The sequence below is a fragment of the Sinohyriopsis cumingii genome, chromosome 11, assembly GCF_028554795.1.
Source record: "Sinohyriopsis cumingii isolate HCF-2022 chromosome 11, ASM2855479v2, whole genome shotgun sequence".
Taxonomy (NCBI): domain Eukaryota; kingdom Metazoa; phylum Mollusca; class Bivalvia; order Unionida; family Unionidae; genus Sinohyriopsis; species Sinohyriopsis cumingii.
Genome location: NC_142971.1, coordinates 12,212,662 through 12,230,241, shown reverse-complemented (window position 1 = coordinate 12,230,241; position 17,580 = coordinate 12,212,662). Strand labels below are relative to the sequence as shown.

At 37.2% G+C, this 17,580-nt stretch overlaps 1 protein-coding gene across 5 annotated transcripts in view; it reads left to right on the top strand.

Moving 5' to 3' along the window:
* Window positions 1–17,580, top strand: part of LOC149787615 (protein kinase C and casein kinase substrate in neurons protein 2-like) — a 149,663-nt gene that overhangs the window by 13,007 nt on the left and 119,076 nt on the right. For all 5 annotated transcript variants that reach the window (XM_089973789.1, XM_089973791.1, XM_089973787.1 and 2 more), the window contains exon 2: window positions 12,616–12,831. In XM_089973789.1, coding sequence (XP_089829915.1) covers window positions 12,633–12,831 — 199 coding nt within the window. In that variant the 5' untranslated portion in view covers window positions 12,616–12,632. The remainder of the gene's footprint in view (window positions 1–12,615; window positions 12,832–17,580) is intronic.

The window sequence follows — 17,580 nt, the reverse complement described above, 5'->3', positions numbered from 1 at the left end:
TGTTGAACCCAGTACATTTATACTTGCAGATTTTTAGCTTGAGCGTTGTACAAATTTACTGTTGATTAAGCAAACCTATCAGACACAGCATTTGACTTTGCTGCTTGTCTGGTGACTACATCATTAGTTTTCAGGGCTGACAAGCAAGTAACTTGTAAGGGATTTGCTGTTTGTTTTAGTAGATTGCCCAAGTCCAGCATGTTCTATCAGTAGCTGGAAAAATTATCTTGATTGATTTATAGCAAAATAACACCATTCTACATCCATGATATTGTTTCAAAAAAATATAAATATTTAGATAAAAGAAAATATTTTAGCTCAAAAGAAAATCACCACCCCCTGCCCCCAAAATTGAATGGCCAGTACTTTATAGTAGATTAATTTGCTGTGTACAGATTATAATCTACAAGCTATAACTAAAGTGAGATGATTATGTGGACACTGCTGATACTGTGAAAGATCTCATGCTGACATTAAAGAGTTTATTCATAAAACTATGAAGTGTTGCTACTGAAGCCCATAATTTTCTAGCTATGCTATCGATATAATGGGCAGAGAAACTTTGGGATGCACACCTGGGCGAGATATTTATCAGAGAGAGCCAGTAAACAAAACACTTAACAAATGAGAAAATATTTAACGGACTTGATACATTTTGGAAAGTTCAGACAGAAAACAAGCGTGCATCTGAAAATCATAGGAGAATTTGCAGTCTTACAAAGGAATACATATATTTAACACATTCATATACAGTAGTAAGTAGATTTTTGTTTTTATTTTTTGACTGTTTTTTTTTTCAGTTTGAAATTTAGATTTGGCCCAAATGTTTTACAACATTCTGTTTGGTCACTGTGTGCATGCATGACACAAGTCAAACAAGGGATCATAAATATTATTGCAATATTCCCCATTTGTGACAGATTCAACCATTTCATAAAAAAAAATAGATAAATTTTGGAACCTATTTGGTTATGAATATTGTACACATGCAATTAATTTCATTAAAGCCATAACAAATTCCTTGTTAATTTCCAGACATTCCTTACTGACAAAATCTTCAGACATAAAGGTACAGTGAAAAAGTACCATGGTATATACCATCTGCAAAATATACAGTGGTATACCAGTAATACCACAAGCCCCTAGTACATACAAGGAGCCATGTTGATTTCCTTTGCATATTGAAGCTAGTTTAAACTTGTAATACAGTAGTATGTACTTGGGTGTAAATTAACAAGTGAAACCCAGTAGTATGTACTTGGGTGTAAATTAACAAAGTGAAACTCTTTACACATTACTTTCAACAGTCAACTATAAAAGGATATAAAATGTATGGAAGGTAGATTGTGAGAAGGAATACATTTCTATCCAGAAAATCATCTTTCCTAATTTTTGCACTTCATTACACTCGTTTGTCAAAATGGAGTGTACGCTATTTATCCATGTGTTTTTCACAAGCAACTGAAGACTAGCTCTGTCACCACATTCATGTGCCAGCAACTGAAGACTAGATCTGTCACCACATATATCATGTACCAGCAACTGAAGACTAGATCTGTCACCACATATATCATGTACCAGCAACTGAAGACTAGATCTGTCACCACATATTTCGTGTCCTAGCTGTGCGTAAACGTACCTATGGTCCTCTTTGTAGAAACCTTGTACAAAGTCCCCGCTTCTTGGCAAGAGGTTTGTGTGTTGGTGAATTGTACCTTCTTTCAAGGTGTCCGCTTGATTTGGTTCTCATTATCTAGAGGTTGACCGCCCTCGATGTTATTGCCCGGTTCGAGTAAATATAAATATAAGTGGTGAGACTTATAGGTGGAATAGATAGAGATCTGAGTAGAGATATAGAACAGACCAACACAAGCCTCCGTACATGTAAACAACAATTTAATCAATTACATAAAACAATTGTGAGAATTCATTACATCAGGAATATACTCTGCTGTCGAAATAAAACTGACTCAGAATTACAAAGAACACAAATATATTTAAATAAAGTAGATGATCTGTTTTACTGATAGATTTAGTTCATCTTAGGATCGAGTGAACAATCGAAGTCAATGCCTTGTATAATTGCATAACCTGCTTCTCTGTTCACTCCACTTCCACTGTAGCTGTTACTTCGACCTCCCTCTGTTTTGCCTCTTTCAGTCCTCAACTCTATGCGTAGCACGTAGATTTACAGATACCTGGATCTTGAATGATACGTCTCAGAGATAATATGTCGCAGGAGCTATTTTCTCCCTTTTAAAAAAAATAGAGACAACCTAAATTTCCTGTTGTTTATGATACAGCGACTTGCATTATCCTACTTTCGTTATCAGATCTTACTATCGGTGCTAAACAGATGCTAAGACTATCAGTCTGTTCCACATGTCCTATAATGACCCTAGTTAGTTTAATGACTAATTCATCACGCATTAACACCACACAAGGCATAATGGTTCTGAGCCAGCCTCAATTTAAACAAGTGAATAAATGAAATACATTACATGGCTTACTATGTCATGTTTGGCGAATACACACCCAACCTTAATCATACATGAAATCTTATACATTTGGTGAATTCACACGGACTCTCGTAACACATATTAACTAATGGCATGCATGAAATTCTTAGAACCTAATTCTTATGCAAATAAGACGATAAATTCAAACAATTCATCAAACTTATCTGAAGATTAATGTATGACTACCTGTGCATAAACTTAACACAGTTATACTTCATAAAGCAAATTGATATACGAAAGTAGCAAATAGATTCATGCAAATATAAGTAAATAAATTCAGCAAAGCATTATATATGGCATCAACAAATTACATGGAATTGTCACAAATACCTTTGAGCTTTTGACGTTCCGTGCTTCTATTGCCAAATTTGTTCCTCGGTTTTCCTCGACTACAGTTTTACAAGAGAATTTCTCCCAAATTTGCTCTCGGAGTGTTCTTACACTTGTTATCTCTTGCAGAAAAGCTTAGACTGATTAAAATTTTCGATGTGGCAATATTAAAACTAGGAAATTTAGTGTGGGAAACACGCCCCATATTTAGCGTAACCAATCAGAATCAAATATATCTGCCGCCTTTTTCCAGAGGCGCCAAAGTTGGAGTCAACTTGATCTTGTAGTTTGAGTAACAGTGTTCTGCGATCTTTCATTCTTGACATTTACACTATGGAATCGAAGTTAGCATTTGTTTCCACCAGTTTTCTTTTGGCTAAATAAACGAATGCTTAATTAAGAATGAAATTTTCCCATTGAAAAGACATTACAGATCATGGCAGTATGGTGATTTGATAGGCGCATGTCCCCGTAAATCTTAATTGTTCTCTGGTGTGAGACTAATGTGTTCTTCATAGATTGCCAGAAATTTGCCCCATTACACTGTACAAGGCCTTTGTAGTTATTCAGTTCTTACAGCATTTAAATACTGTGATAAGACTTTGGGATCAGCATAATAAAGCAGAAGTGGGCTTATCAGACAGTGATATTCCTGGTAAAATATTTACCAACATTTCATTAAAATTGTGATTGAGTTTAATATTATTCATGGGATAAATATGGCATGATTTCAGGTGAGCAGGGTAGACCCGAATCATGTGGCAGCAAGGTAATTTTATGGTGCTGGCAGTTGATTAAGTTGGTCAATCTCCCATGCTAAAACCAAGTAGAACAATATGTGAGACCTCGAATTGGGTGTGTCAAATTTGTTTTCATATATATCTTTTGAAGGTAGTAATTATGGTACAGGTTTTACTGATTATTTATGAGGGGAAGGAGAGGAATGTTATCATGTAGTAGGACTATTGAGAAAAAGTTATTTGCTTTTCTTGTGATTAGGTTGGACATTCATGATGAGGGTGTGTCACTGTCAAAACTTGAACATGAAGTTCATGTCAGTGGGTGTAGTCTTCTAAAAACATTGCGTCAAAATACTAGTAGAGACAGTGTTGCAGTTTTCTACAAATGTTGGTATATTCACATGTTTCATGAACTTCAACCATACAGTTGTATGATAAACCTTTAAAAAATGTGTTTTTGAACAAATCCTAAACAATAACTGCATAGATGAGACCCATTTTCGACATCATGATTGACTTTCAGGCATCTTGAGGCAAAAACTATGGGATAGTTAACACCATATTTAACAGGGACTGCTACTAAATTTAACAGTATATACATATGTGCCCCACTGTCATTACCAAACAAGAATTCAGTTTGTCAAGAGAAGTATATGCAAATGTGTCTTTTCAGGTGAGGCAGATATAAATATAATACCAACTGAAATAATTCAATCTAGCACTATAATAAACTAACCAAGGCCTTCTTGACTTGTTTTTCACATAACTATGTTGTCAAATAACTTGAAATTTGAGTGGATGCATGCCTTCTGGTTTCTTGTGAACTGAGACCATGTGTTATATAAAATACTCAAAGGTGTATGCTAAGGCATGTTAACACATTAAGCTCTCGAGGTTTTTGTCATTTTTTTTGTCTGAAATTCGAGTAGGAAACACATTTTGAAAGCTATTTCTTAATACATCCTAATACATCAACTTTCAGGTGATTTTCCATTAACCTAATGCCTAGTTGTGTTAGAAACAGTTTTCATTGGCTATTTCTGGCTCGCGCGTGAGCAGAAGGGTAAAAGTTGGAGTTTTTTGGTTGTTGCTTAACGGACCCATTATTTTCGTATTGAGACTACTCTTTATTCCAAATGCCCATCTTATCCTACTTTTTGCAAAGGTTCATCTCTCTGTTTGCAGTTCATACCTGTCTGCCTTAGATCTGAGACCAAAAAGTCTAAAATCCGGACACAAAATCTGATTCCAACCATAGGCGAATTTTGGGTGGGAAAAAATCGGGTTTTTCCCTCTGTATTTTGGAGTACAACTAGAACTTCCAGATTATTTGGTATCATTGTAGAGCTACATCTGTCTGCCTTTCTATAATACCACCCGCTTTAGTGTATCATACGTGACCTTGCTGCTACGGCGCTCAGCAGTAGGCTACTACCTTCTGCCCCGTTAACTCGTCACCAGGAGTTAATGTGTTAAGCCAAGCAGAGCTGCATATAGTTGTCTCTGATTACTTTGTTATTTTCTGACGTTAGTGACTATTTAAATGTTAAAGGAAGAGGGACTGTGACTTGAACCAGGATATTTTTGCTGACATACCATGACATGAAGAAATGTATTTAATTTGCATGAATTATAACTATTCCTAGAACACACAAACCTTGGTTCAATACATAAAGCAGTGAGCAATTGTAGACCCCAGCTGCCACACTGTAATGAGTGAGAGCTGTACCAAATTGGCTGTTTTCATATTCAGTTTAGATGTATGCTATATCCATGTGACAGATCAACAGTGATGGCTGTGCTGTAATTGACTGAACTGACCCATGACTCATTTAAAAAAACTATACATGTACCATTTATTTATCTGCATTGCAGCTTGTATCATCTTATTCAATATGATATAGCTATTACCATCTCAGCTGTATATAGAAATGACATAATTGCCATTTATACCATATATTATTAGAAATTGATTTTTAAATTGTGACTTTTTTGTTTGTTATGATCTTTAAATAATGTATTGAAACATACCTATTAAGGTGGCCATATTTCACTGTAGTTTGTTTAATAGGATTGACATGGGTGTGATTGTTGTGCAGGAGTCATACCTCATTTGTGGAGGGATTGGTAATGATAATACAAGTATGTGAAGATGCATTCAGCCAGTTTAGGTGTATTGTATTACTCAGTGTTCATTTTTGGGAGGTGGTTTACATTGTTTACACTTTCATCTATCTCAGATGTTCGTATAACATCAGGCTTTAACTTATTAGTAGCTCAGCTATGCTTGGTGTAACTGACTAAAGTAAAAATTGAGAGAGATGAACAAATTTGTAAATTACTGTGAACATTACATGTATCAAGTTATAGACATAGCTACTCCCTGCCTAATGTCCTTCATTATAACATTCTTCTTTTAGTACATTAAGTTGGTCCATTAATTGTTTGTGTATTATGGCATCCGTTGTAAGATGGTCCCACTATAAGATACTGTCTATACTTGCTTACAAGTGGAGTCAAACTGCAAACAACAAAAGTCCTGATCTTCTGGTGCTTAATGTGATAGCAGATATTGGTCTGTGTGGTTTGCAATTGGGCTCGCCTTATAAGTAAGTATATATGGTAGTATACTCTGGCTTCCAGCATTATAATGAAGGAGCACTGTATTTAATTGAAATAAGCACTAATTGGTGTAGTAGCTTTGGTGATAGTCTTGTCTGTCTGTCCCATATGGACAATCATGTCTAATGTACATATGTATATCGCAAAGTTACTGTGTGCAACTACTCCAGCATCTTTTCTGTGGACTGTGTTGTAACTTTTCAGATATTATTGATCAATGAAAATGGTTCTGCTCAAACACTGAATTAGCCATGACAATGGTCATCTTGAAAATCTTATGAATGGAACATCATATCAAGATTGGATTTTGACTAAATGACTTCTGATGATGTCTGGTTGGTCGTAATGTAATGTTTTCTGATCTGACCTCCAATATGACCACCACAGCAGCCATCTTTAAAATCTTGTTATCACTACAACTCCTCAGTGGAAAGGTGCATTGTCACAGGGTTTTCACCAGAAAACTTTCTGTGATGTCTAGTAATGTTTCCTAAATGAAAATGGTTGCACTCAAAGATATACAAGTATATTATGGACATTATAAAGGCCATCTTGAAAATCATGTTATTGCTACATCTCCTGAATGAATGGTCAGGTCAACTTTGCGTTCTTACTGAAAGCATTCTTATTACTTCTAGTTGGTCCTTAATGATAATGGTTCTGATATGACATCTAAATATGGCTACCATGGCAGCCATCTTCAAAATCTTGTTAATACAACTGCTCCAGAACAGAAAGTTGTAGCGACATAGGGATTTTACCAGAAGACATTTTTGTTATATCTTGTTGGTTCTAAATGAAAATGATACCACTCACAAATCCAGTATGGCCATTGCAGCAGCCATCTTTAAAATCTTGTTATACTACTCTTGATTGGAGGTCATTATCAAAATGAGGTTTCACTAAAAGACTTCATGTGATACTGTTTTGGTTTGGAATGAAAATAGTGCCTATCTTACATCCAGAATGGTCACCATGTCAGCCATCTTGAAAATCTTGTCACTACTCGGCCATATTTTTTCCATAGTGTACCCTAGAAAGGGATAGAATACCTGGGAAATAGAGGAAATCCCTGGAAACAGTGGAAAAACTAAACATTTTCCTACAGCCTGGACAACAAATTCTATACCTTCTAGGTAAAATGGAAATTTTGAGGTATGTTACATCCTGGAAACCCTGGATGCTGTCTTTGGAAAAGACTGCACAGCCTGGAAAATTATGATCAGTGTGGATTAGGAAATCTTTTGATACATTTCAGCATGGGAAAGCCAGAAAAAAGTCAGTTTTCAAGATTGGCACTGAAAATTATTTTTAATTTCTCCTGCAAAGAGTTTGTCTTGTCACTATAGGAAATAACTTATTCTGATGTGTGCATGATACATGCTTGCCTTCTACAGGATTTAGCTCACCTATATTAAACTTTGGATATTTAATGAAGTGAAATGTTAGTGTGTATGATTACAGTATAAGTGAACACAAATAATAATCCAGGCCTAATGCCTACATTTTTTTGTGGTATAAGCCTTTATCAAATAAGTTTCCTGCAAAACACAATCAACAAATGTACTACTCTGATTTTTTTCCCCAGATATAATTTCTCACCAGTTTTATCAATTTCATTGAGTCATACCAACAATACACAACACTCATTTTATTTCAAATGTTTAAAGACTGTAAACAAAACGAAAAACATTGATTTCAGAGCTAGAAAAAAGCATTGTGGGTGTGCATGTGTAAATTGGAAAATGATGATATGTGTGAGCATACACACAAACACATTGCAGACACTTTGTAACCAAAGACTTCATCATTCAAGAATAAATTATTTTTTATAAACTTTATTTAAAACAATGTAATTTGGCACCAAACATTCAACTGTGTATATTCTTTGAAATCATAGTAATTTATTGTTCAACACTGGAAAAGTATTTGACATCAAAAAGATGTTTCAGTGGCAAAACTCTGGAGCCTGAAAGATTTCCACTCTAATATCCTCAGGATTTCACATCTATGGGGATGAAGTTCCTCACCAACTTTGATCGAGTTCATGTCCCACTCATTAGGATGGTCATAATCTTGGCTCTTTTGCTGGCATTTCTGGCAAAGACATTGTTAGCACCTATATCTGGGGACTCTGGGGGTCAGAATTTCATCACATAAATTAATGGGCCAATTGGGACATGTTTTTGGCTGGTGTCCCAATACATGCCCCTGAATCCCACTCATCAGATTTAGGTTATGGCACTTGTTTGGAGCCAGAAGGGAGTTCTTCATGGTTCATGGCCCTAGAAAAAGGTTCCTTTTACATAAACAATTTCACAGTAAGGGTGCTATTATTGTTGTTGTGGGTTTAATGTCTTTTTTTTAGCACATGATAGGCTATATATGGTGGCCATTATAGCTGGTGGAGGAAGAACCTATGGAAGAAACACCAACCCACTGTGCAGGAAGCTACTGGAAGCTTTCTCACATACCTGCATTGGCCATATCCGAGACTTGAACCCACATGGACAGAAGTGAGATGGCAGTGATTGATAAAGGCCAGTGCTTTAGACCACTTAGCCACTTTGGGCCAAACAGTTGTGTGTCAGCCAAATAAGGAATCATTGTGTGATGGTCTCCTGACAACATGTTGGTAATAGCTTACCTCTGGCAAATCGGGGGCCCCGAGTGGCCAAGTGGTTTAAAGTGCTGTCCGTTACGGATCACTGCCATCTCACCTCTGTCTGCGTGGGTTCGAGTCTCGGATTCAGCCAACGTGGGTATGTGAGAAAGCTTGCCAGTAGCTTCTCGTAGGTCGGTGGTTCTTTCCGGGGTTTTCCTGGGTTCTTCCTCCACCATTAATACTGGCCGCCATGTATAGCCTATCGTGTGCTGAAAAATGGCGTTAAACCCCACAACAACAACAACAACAACTGGCAAATCGGATGTGGAGGTTTGGAACCTCCTTTGATGGGCAGCCTCAGAGGGGTTGAACCTCCATGTTTGACATATTCCAGGCAAGAAAAATATTCAGGCAGTCTGCCCAGGTGAGGCAAGTTTGTTTTCATGGAATGGTTTTAGCACAAATCCATTGCATTGTCTCAGTTCAGACTATGGGGGAGACCTTTGGTTGACTGAACAAGCTGCTCAGGCCAAGATCAGAGGGCCATACCATTTTTCAGAACAATTACAAAATTGCTGCATATAGTCAGGACCTCCGCTGCTCAGCTCCTTCTGATAACCCTTGTTGTGGCTCCACTGATTCATTGATTATTTATCTGTTGATGGACCAGCCCAGGATATTACCTCAGAGGAGGGACCTGCTGTCACAGCACAGGGGATGTCTTCTCCACAACAGCCCACAGATTCTCCACCTTCATATGTGACTGTGACCTACTTTTGCTTTCCCCAATGATTAAGTAAAGTTTTTTGCATTTAATTATTCATAAAACGTGTGTGCTATTGGTGTTGCTACTCATGCTCATGAGCGGTAAAAGTGGGTTTCAGTGATCAACACAGTGAGTAGCAACTTTTCTCACTTGTTTACATTAGGTTTTTGCATGTAGTGTAGCTCAGATTTATGTACAGTTACGAAACTTTATGGATGTATAAATCTTGGAGGCTATAACTCACCATAGGCAAAAGTAGGTCACAGTAACATCTGTTCTTGCTCTAGTGGTTTTGCAAGGCTTTGTATTGTGCCACATTGAAGCAGGCCATGCAGTTTCATGGCAGACTTTTAGCTGTGTTAAGGTTAATGTAGAATCCCAGTGGGTACTGGTGATGACCTTTATCCATCCGTCAGGCAAACAATGACTTTCTCCCTTTCATGCAGCAACATCGCACTTTGGGAAGCTTCCTGTTTTAAAAAAACACCCCAAAATGAGCACACATATTGTAAAAGAAAGCCAAAGGTTGTGTACTGTTGGTGATCACCTGCTGATTTCATTTTCCTTTATTGTAACATAGTTTCTGATTTTGTATCAATTGTTCCTTTTTTAAAGCATTGTTTGCCACTTTGCAAGCAACTTCCGATATTGTGAGTACATTTCAAGAAAAGTTTTTCATATTGTCTGGTTTAAAATTAGAGTGTTTTCACATGTACATGCAGCATACATATGTACATTCATTGTTTTAAACATGAAATTATCTTCCTGTCAGAATGGTATACATGTCTCTTGGAAATGATTTCATATACATGTAGTTTGACCTTTTTCTTCTTAATTGTTTCAATGCAGCATACAGGAGGAGGAGCATAACTCTGGGTACAGTAGGTCTTTAATATTTAGAGAATAACCATAAGATCTGTTGATGTACATGTACATGTGTGATTATGAAGTTGCAAATTTGTTTTATTGCAGATGCATTAGTGGAGCTGATTAAAAGCAGAATTTGAAAAATTTATGATCACTTATATACACCAGCAATCTGAGAAATGTATCATTATTTCTGTATTGTAATATGTTTCACCAGTTGTGTCATAAAGTAGCTAAAAATTAGCTAATAAAACAGTGTAGGCTTATTTTTAAAAAAATTCTGATGAAAGCAAGACCAAGCACACATGGTCTAGATTTGGGGAACATAGGACAAGATAATAAGGAAAACCTGGGAGTCCCTGCTCAATGTACAACACTGCAGATTGTTCTGATATGGTAGGATTAAATAAGAAAACAAAACAATCCCCCTGAAATTCAGATGCTTCACACTATGTATAGAATTATTGAATTTCGCATGTCATTGGCAATATAATAACATTGTCTCAAACTTGAAATGGAAGTTGTAAAAATAATACGTCTTAATTTATAAGGGCAGTGTTGTAGTTAACACATTAACCCCTGGAGGTTTTTGCCATTTTTGCCTGAAAATCGAGTAGGAAACACATTTTGAAAGCTATTTCTGAATAGACTCGAAAACACCAAATCCCCAGTCATCTTTCAATAACATACTGCCTAGTTGTGTTAGAAACATCGTTTTTCGTTGGCTATTTGACTCGCGCATGAGCAGAAGGGTAAAAGTTGGACTTATTTTGTTGTTGTTTTTTTTTTGTTTTGCTAAACGGAGCCATTATTTTCGTATGGAGACAACTCTTTATTCCAAATGCCCATCTTATCCTACTTTTTGCAAAGGCTCATCTGTCTGCTTGCAGTTCATACCGGTTTGCGTTACATCTGAGACCAAAAGGTCTAAAATCCGGACACAAAATGGGATTCCGACCACGGACAAATTTTGCGTAAAAAAAAGTCGGGTCCAAAAAATGAGGTTTTTCTATCTGTATTTTGTAGTGCAACTAGATATTCCAGATTATTTGGCATCATTGTAGAGCTACATCTGTCTACCTTTCTATAATACCATCCACGTTAGTGTATCATGCATGACAATGACGCTGCAGAGCTCGGCAGTAGGCAACTACCTCCTGCCCCGTAAAGTTGTCGCTAGGGGTTAATGTGTTAACACAGTACTCCACCATTCTTTTTCCCTCTGTCTTTCTCTCTTTCTGAAACTCTTGAGCAGATTCTTCTGGGGTCTTAAACAGAAAACCATTGATTTTATTGATACTACCTGGACTGCATGTTAATTTGTGTTATACTGTATGCAACTCAGAATACATGGTGTTCTTTGTTTTAGGCCATGGCAGCTCCATTGCCATGCATGGAGAGATAGTAGAGGGACATTTTTAAAAATCCTATTCACTCTCGCCATGATACTTAGAGAAATTAAAAAGTTATGTGAGCTATACTGTATAAAGTTGTACTGAATTTTTCTTTCATTCAGCAGTAAGAGCATAAAGTTATCCTTTTCTTCAGCCTTTTGGAAACTTTAGCACAGATTTTGTTACTTTTTGCACAAGTTTTGCAAATTAAATGTCCTTTTCTTGGTTTACCTGGTAGCATATAATGCAGTTCATGGTATGTGTAACATCAGAACTCATGCCTGAGTTGTCTTATTTCCTTTGATATTTGTGAAACATTTGACCGGTTCCTACCTACTGAAGAAACAAAAAAATTTACACAAAAACTTGTTACAAAATTAAAGATATCTTACATGTACATCATTATGGAAATTAGATAAATTTGGATGTGTTCCAATACTGTGAAAACAATAAACATGAATAGACAATCATTAACCCTTTAGATGCTGTTGCTGGGGTTTGAACATATGACCACAGAAATGCAAATTGAGTGTTCGCACAAGCCAGACAAGGAATTTTAGATTTGACTTCCATTGATCATCATAGTATGATGGCTTATTAATTTTAAAAAAAAATTCCTTAAATATAAGTTGTTGAAAATTTAGTAAGATAAAGCATTTAAAATTCATATTATGAGTTTGATGAAAATGCTACGTTTCAGAAAATTGAGTGATATTAAAAATTTGATTTAGCTACATGTAGTATTATTTTCTTTTCTTTCAAAAACTTGAAGTACCATTCTAGTCTGCAATGGATGACATGGTGCAAGCCAGTAGTGATAGTTTCTGGGAACTTGGGAAATACAGTCGCTCTGTAGCACGGTGTGATAATGGTTACAAGCTCTGCAGCAGTCTACGTCAAATGATAGACCAGCGAAATGAAGTTGAGAAAAACTATGCTAAACAGCTCACTGCATGGAGTAAAAAGTGGAATGATTTCTTAGATAAAGGTATGATCTTAGTTTTTTTAAAAATTTGTTTGCCTTTTTGAAAACACGCACTGATTGAAGTTCATTCTTAATTCTTTGCTTTATATGCCTATCATAATGCAGTTAAGCAGCAGAGAGACTGAGCCCACCAACTATTCCATCCAACAGAACCCTATATCGAGAACACTCTTGATAGAGGGTCTTATTTCACAAAATAAACCCTCTATTCAGAAAACTATGATAAATAAGCCTTCTCTGCTGACTAGAAGAGTTATTTCATGAAAAATAACTAACTATAAAAATACTTCTTGACTCCGGGGTCTACTAGACAAAACACTTGGTGGCCTAGTCTCTCTGCTGCTCAAAATGCAAGCATTTCTGATCCTTCAGGATTTCTAGTTAAAAATTGTATCTAACCCAACTCAATACCGTGTCCGAGGATCATGTAAATTTATCGTTACAAATCCGTATGGTTTTGCCTGAGCACGACTAAAGAAATTTCTGAATTTATTTATGTCCATGTCCCCGCTGCACCAAGTCCGATGAATATTTTGTAACGCGTGTGCGTCAACGCCGTTAAATACCGCGAGAACGTTACAGTTATCTCTGATCACTTTTGGTATTTGTGTATACCGTTGAGTTACATAAATCACATCGGTGTTTTTATGCCTGCCGCGTGAAAATATCCTGGCAGGGTTTGATTGTTTGTCCAGCATGATATCAACGTACACGACTATATTATTAATACTCCCATCAATATCATCGATACTCGGTGCTTCATCAATATCAGTTATAAAATCAACAACATCTTCTTCACTTATCAATTTTGCACTTTTGTTAAAATCTTTTAACACGCTGTAGCATCGCTGATCATCCACTGATGGTGCAATCAAATATAATTTATCCCACTTCATCCACTTCATTATTAAATTAAGTAACAACTGCGTCTTACCCGACCCAGATGGGCCTATAATAATCATTCGAATTGAATTTGGTAGCACTGAGTTATGTTTGATTGGCTCTCGTCACTTTGACGCAGAAAAGTCAGTAATCTCCATTAGATATATTATAAAAATAATATGAATTTATATTGTGTGAAATGCCGAGCACATACCCCAACTGCGGATATGACAACAATTACAACAAAAAATAATCGACAAGCGCTTACAGGCAAGTGTGAACGATGCGGTATAAAAAAGTTTAAATTTATTTTTTAAAAAAGCGAGGCGGTGATATTGCAGCCAAGTTAGGAAAATTACCAGGGGCTCCATGGGCTAAATACCCAGGAGAAAAACATCTTCCAGGATATAATTACTGCGGTCCTGGAACCCGACTTGATATCAGACTTAATGCTCAGGATCAGCCCAATCCAGGTGAGTATCCGATAAATGCTATTGATAAGGCGTGTCATGCTCATGATGTAGCTTACCGAAGCAAGGATTTGCAACAGCGTCATCTCGCGGATGTGAAATTAATTCATGCGTTGGATGCCATCACTGATAAATCTTTCAAGGAGAGGTTAGCATCCTGGTTAATAAAAACTGCAATGAAATCTAAGCTTGTATTAGGCGCTGGTAATTAATTATAATGGAGTCGATTTATTATTCCCCAAGAGGATACTGGAGAGGTAACGCAGCAATTAGTAAACTCACTGAAGCAGCAAAAGTTACAAAAAGTTACTGCCAAAAATTGGTTATCCCGACAGGCAATATGGCAAATTTATCTACCGCGCCCTAAACAAATTCACTTTGCACATTTTGATGTTAGTGTGCCAAATGAAGTTCATCAGGCTGATATATTATTTCTGCCACATGATACTATCCGAAGACGCACATACAAGTACGCGCTAACTGTAGTTGATGTTGCAAGTAGATACAAAGATGCTGAACCGTTAACGACTAAAACAGCATCTGAGGTTGCTTCTGCGTTTAAACGAATTTATCAACGTGGTCTGCGATGGCCAAATCTATTACAAGTTGATCCTGGCAAAGAATTTCAAGGTGCAGTATTATCGTTGATGAAACAACATAACGTCACCATCAGACGAGGACATACTGAAATTCACCGTGATCAGGCAATTGTTGAGCGATTCAATCGAACACTTGCTGAGCAGTTATTTGGATATCAATACGCGAAGGAATTCATTCAGGATACGAGATCGCACGAATGGGTTGCAAGATTACCAAGCGTGATAGCTGCACTAAATAGCGAGATTACTCGAGCAACCAACATGAAACCTGCCATTGCAATCACAAAAAAATATATACCCGTACGACATGATTCTTCAGCGCAGCCAATACTGGGTAATGTAACTGTAAGATATTTATATGAACCAGGTGAACTTGAAGGTGGTAAACAAAGAGCGACATCCTATTTGGAGCGTTACCACACACAAGATATCCACTGTGACAAGATCCACTGGCAGACCAGCAATTTACAGGTTGGATTCAACTGCTCCTCAACGTGGATTCACACGTGAGCAACTTCAGGTAATTCCCGAGGACACACAATTACCACCAAAATCACTTCAGTGATTTCGATCACTTAACTAGCACCCCGACGTCGATTACACTCAAGACAGGTCAACATGATATTATCACGCGTATGACCGCGATTGTTATCTTTTCTGTCTACGGTAAATTGTCTTGAATTTGTATTCGAATACTGCCATAGCATTATGCAATTACAGCTCGCGCAATGATTATTCTGCTGTTGTTTCAGCGCTCTGATAAATTCAACATCAAGATCAAAATCGCGATTATTTTTTTTGTCACTCTGTTTGTAACCAGAGAGTTTTTTCTTATTACATCATCATCGCTGTTGTTTTCATTATTAATTTTATCAGCGTTTGATTCATCCAAGACAATTCTTCTGACTCTGGACACAGCCAAGTAGACTAAGTTTGACCATTCGATTCGATCATCAACAATCCAGACAGTTGTATCACTGATAGTTAGTCCTTGAGATGAATGAATTGTCATTGCGTATCCTAGCGTCCACGGGGATTTATTCATTTTTAGTGCATCTTCGACAGCATTAATATCAACTAACACAATATCATTCAGTACTAAATTCTGTTTCTCTGTCCCTGACGCAGTCAGGCGCCCAGGAATATCAACATCTATATTCTGTAACCGCGTATCAGCTGGTCTGTAACATAACGGTGCTGGCAGCATTGGAAACTTTTCTTGTTGTAATTGAAATAGTTGTTGTTGAAGTGTGTCTCTGACTATCTTTCTACTTGCTACTATCAAATCGTCTGGTTTCCGCACATCCCAAAAGTCGCTCATCGAAGTTTCAGGAATCATCTCGCGCATAATTTCACATTGAATTTTATTCGGTTGTAATCTCATTAATGTTTTAAATTCTTTCAATGTTGCATCAAGTGCTCTATGATCATCAGACACTTCTTCGTAATAATCAACAAAATCTTTTAACCAATCATGTGGAGATGCGCCGACAAACGGAGGTGGTTGACCGTGATTGCCGCACATAATCACTGCAGTAGTTTTCATTAGCAGCCAATCAAGAAATGTTTTTAATGTTTCCAGCGGCACCGTACATATCTCATCCCAAATTATTTTCTCGGGAATATATTTTGTTCCCATTCGATCTGACATCCACACACCGCCGCTGTATTTGAAAAAGCTGTGATAAGTACAAGAATTGACTCCTCGCTGTTTCATCTCCCTGGCAAGCCTGTGTGTAGGTGTTAGCACAATCATATCCGATTTTCCAAATAATTCAATCGCTTGAGTTGTTTTACCAGACCCTTCCAGCCTGTTCAAATAAACGGTTTTGTGTCTAGTGATTGGATCATACACAGATGGCAACATCGAAGTTGTCGTCGACATTTCTGACATTTCTGATTTACAATAATCATCCTTAATTGCAACATCAGCAGATTCACAATATTCGTGTAACATCTCCGCTTTTATTCTCCATGAACTCCATGATTCATCAGTGCCTGTAAAACGAGCCAGTGATTCTGAATATTTTTTATTGATGTAAAATGAATCCGTTGCAACTCTAACTGCGGTGTCAGGAAATCGATTTATCATTGATAGTAAATTTATAGAAACATAAGCCAGCATTGAAGATCTTAAATGTGTGTACTGAGGCGATTCTCCGTCGATATAACTTACAATTGTGCCCAACTTTCTTCCGTCGGACAAGAACACATCCTCTCGATTACAAAATATATTTCTCGCAACAGCGTCAGCAATTATAAAATCCAATTCAGCATCATCGATAATCAGTCGCGAGTGATGCATTTTATGATCAAATGCTGCACCCTGAGTAAATTTACCGATTATTCTTCGTCCAAGATCTTTTGCTGCTTTTTCACTATTGCTATGTTTTATCTTGAGAACTTTAGGAGCCTCACTGACAATGACATCCATCGGGGTATTTGGACTCTCTCGTGCATACTCGCTAATAACTTCATCTACACTGACACGCTTCGGTGTTGGCAACCAAACTGAGGTCTGCGGTTGATATGATATGATTGCTTCACTGACAGTCAATGATACCAGTATTCGGCTGTCAAGCATATATCACAATAACACTATTGGTACCCACCGCTTTTCACTGAAGTGTCTGCCAAACCAAACATAACAGCATGGATGAAGTATTGCGGAGAATTCAAACGAAGCCACACGAGCAAATCCTGTCAGGTCAAAGTCGGGTAAAACGCCGTTTATAGCAACTCGTGTCATCGAGTTCGTGGGATGTCCAAATCGCTTAAAGTATTCGCTGCACTCGCCGTTC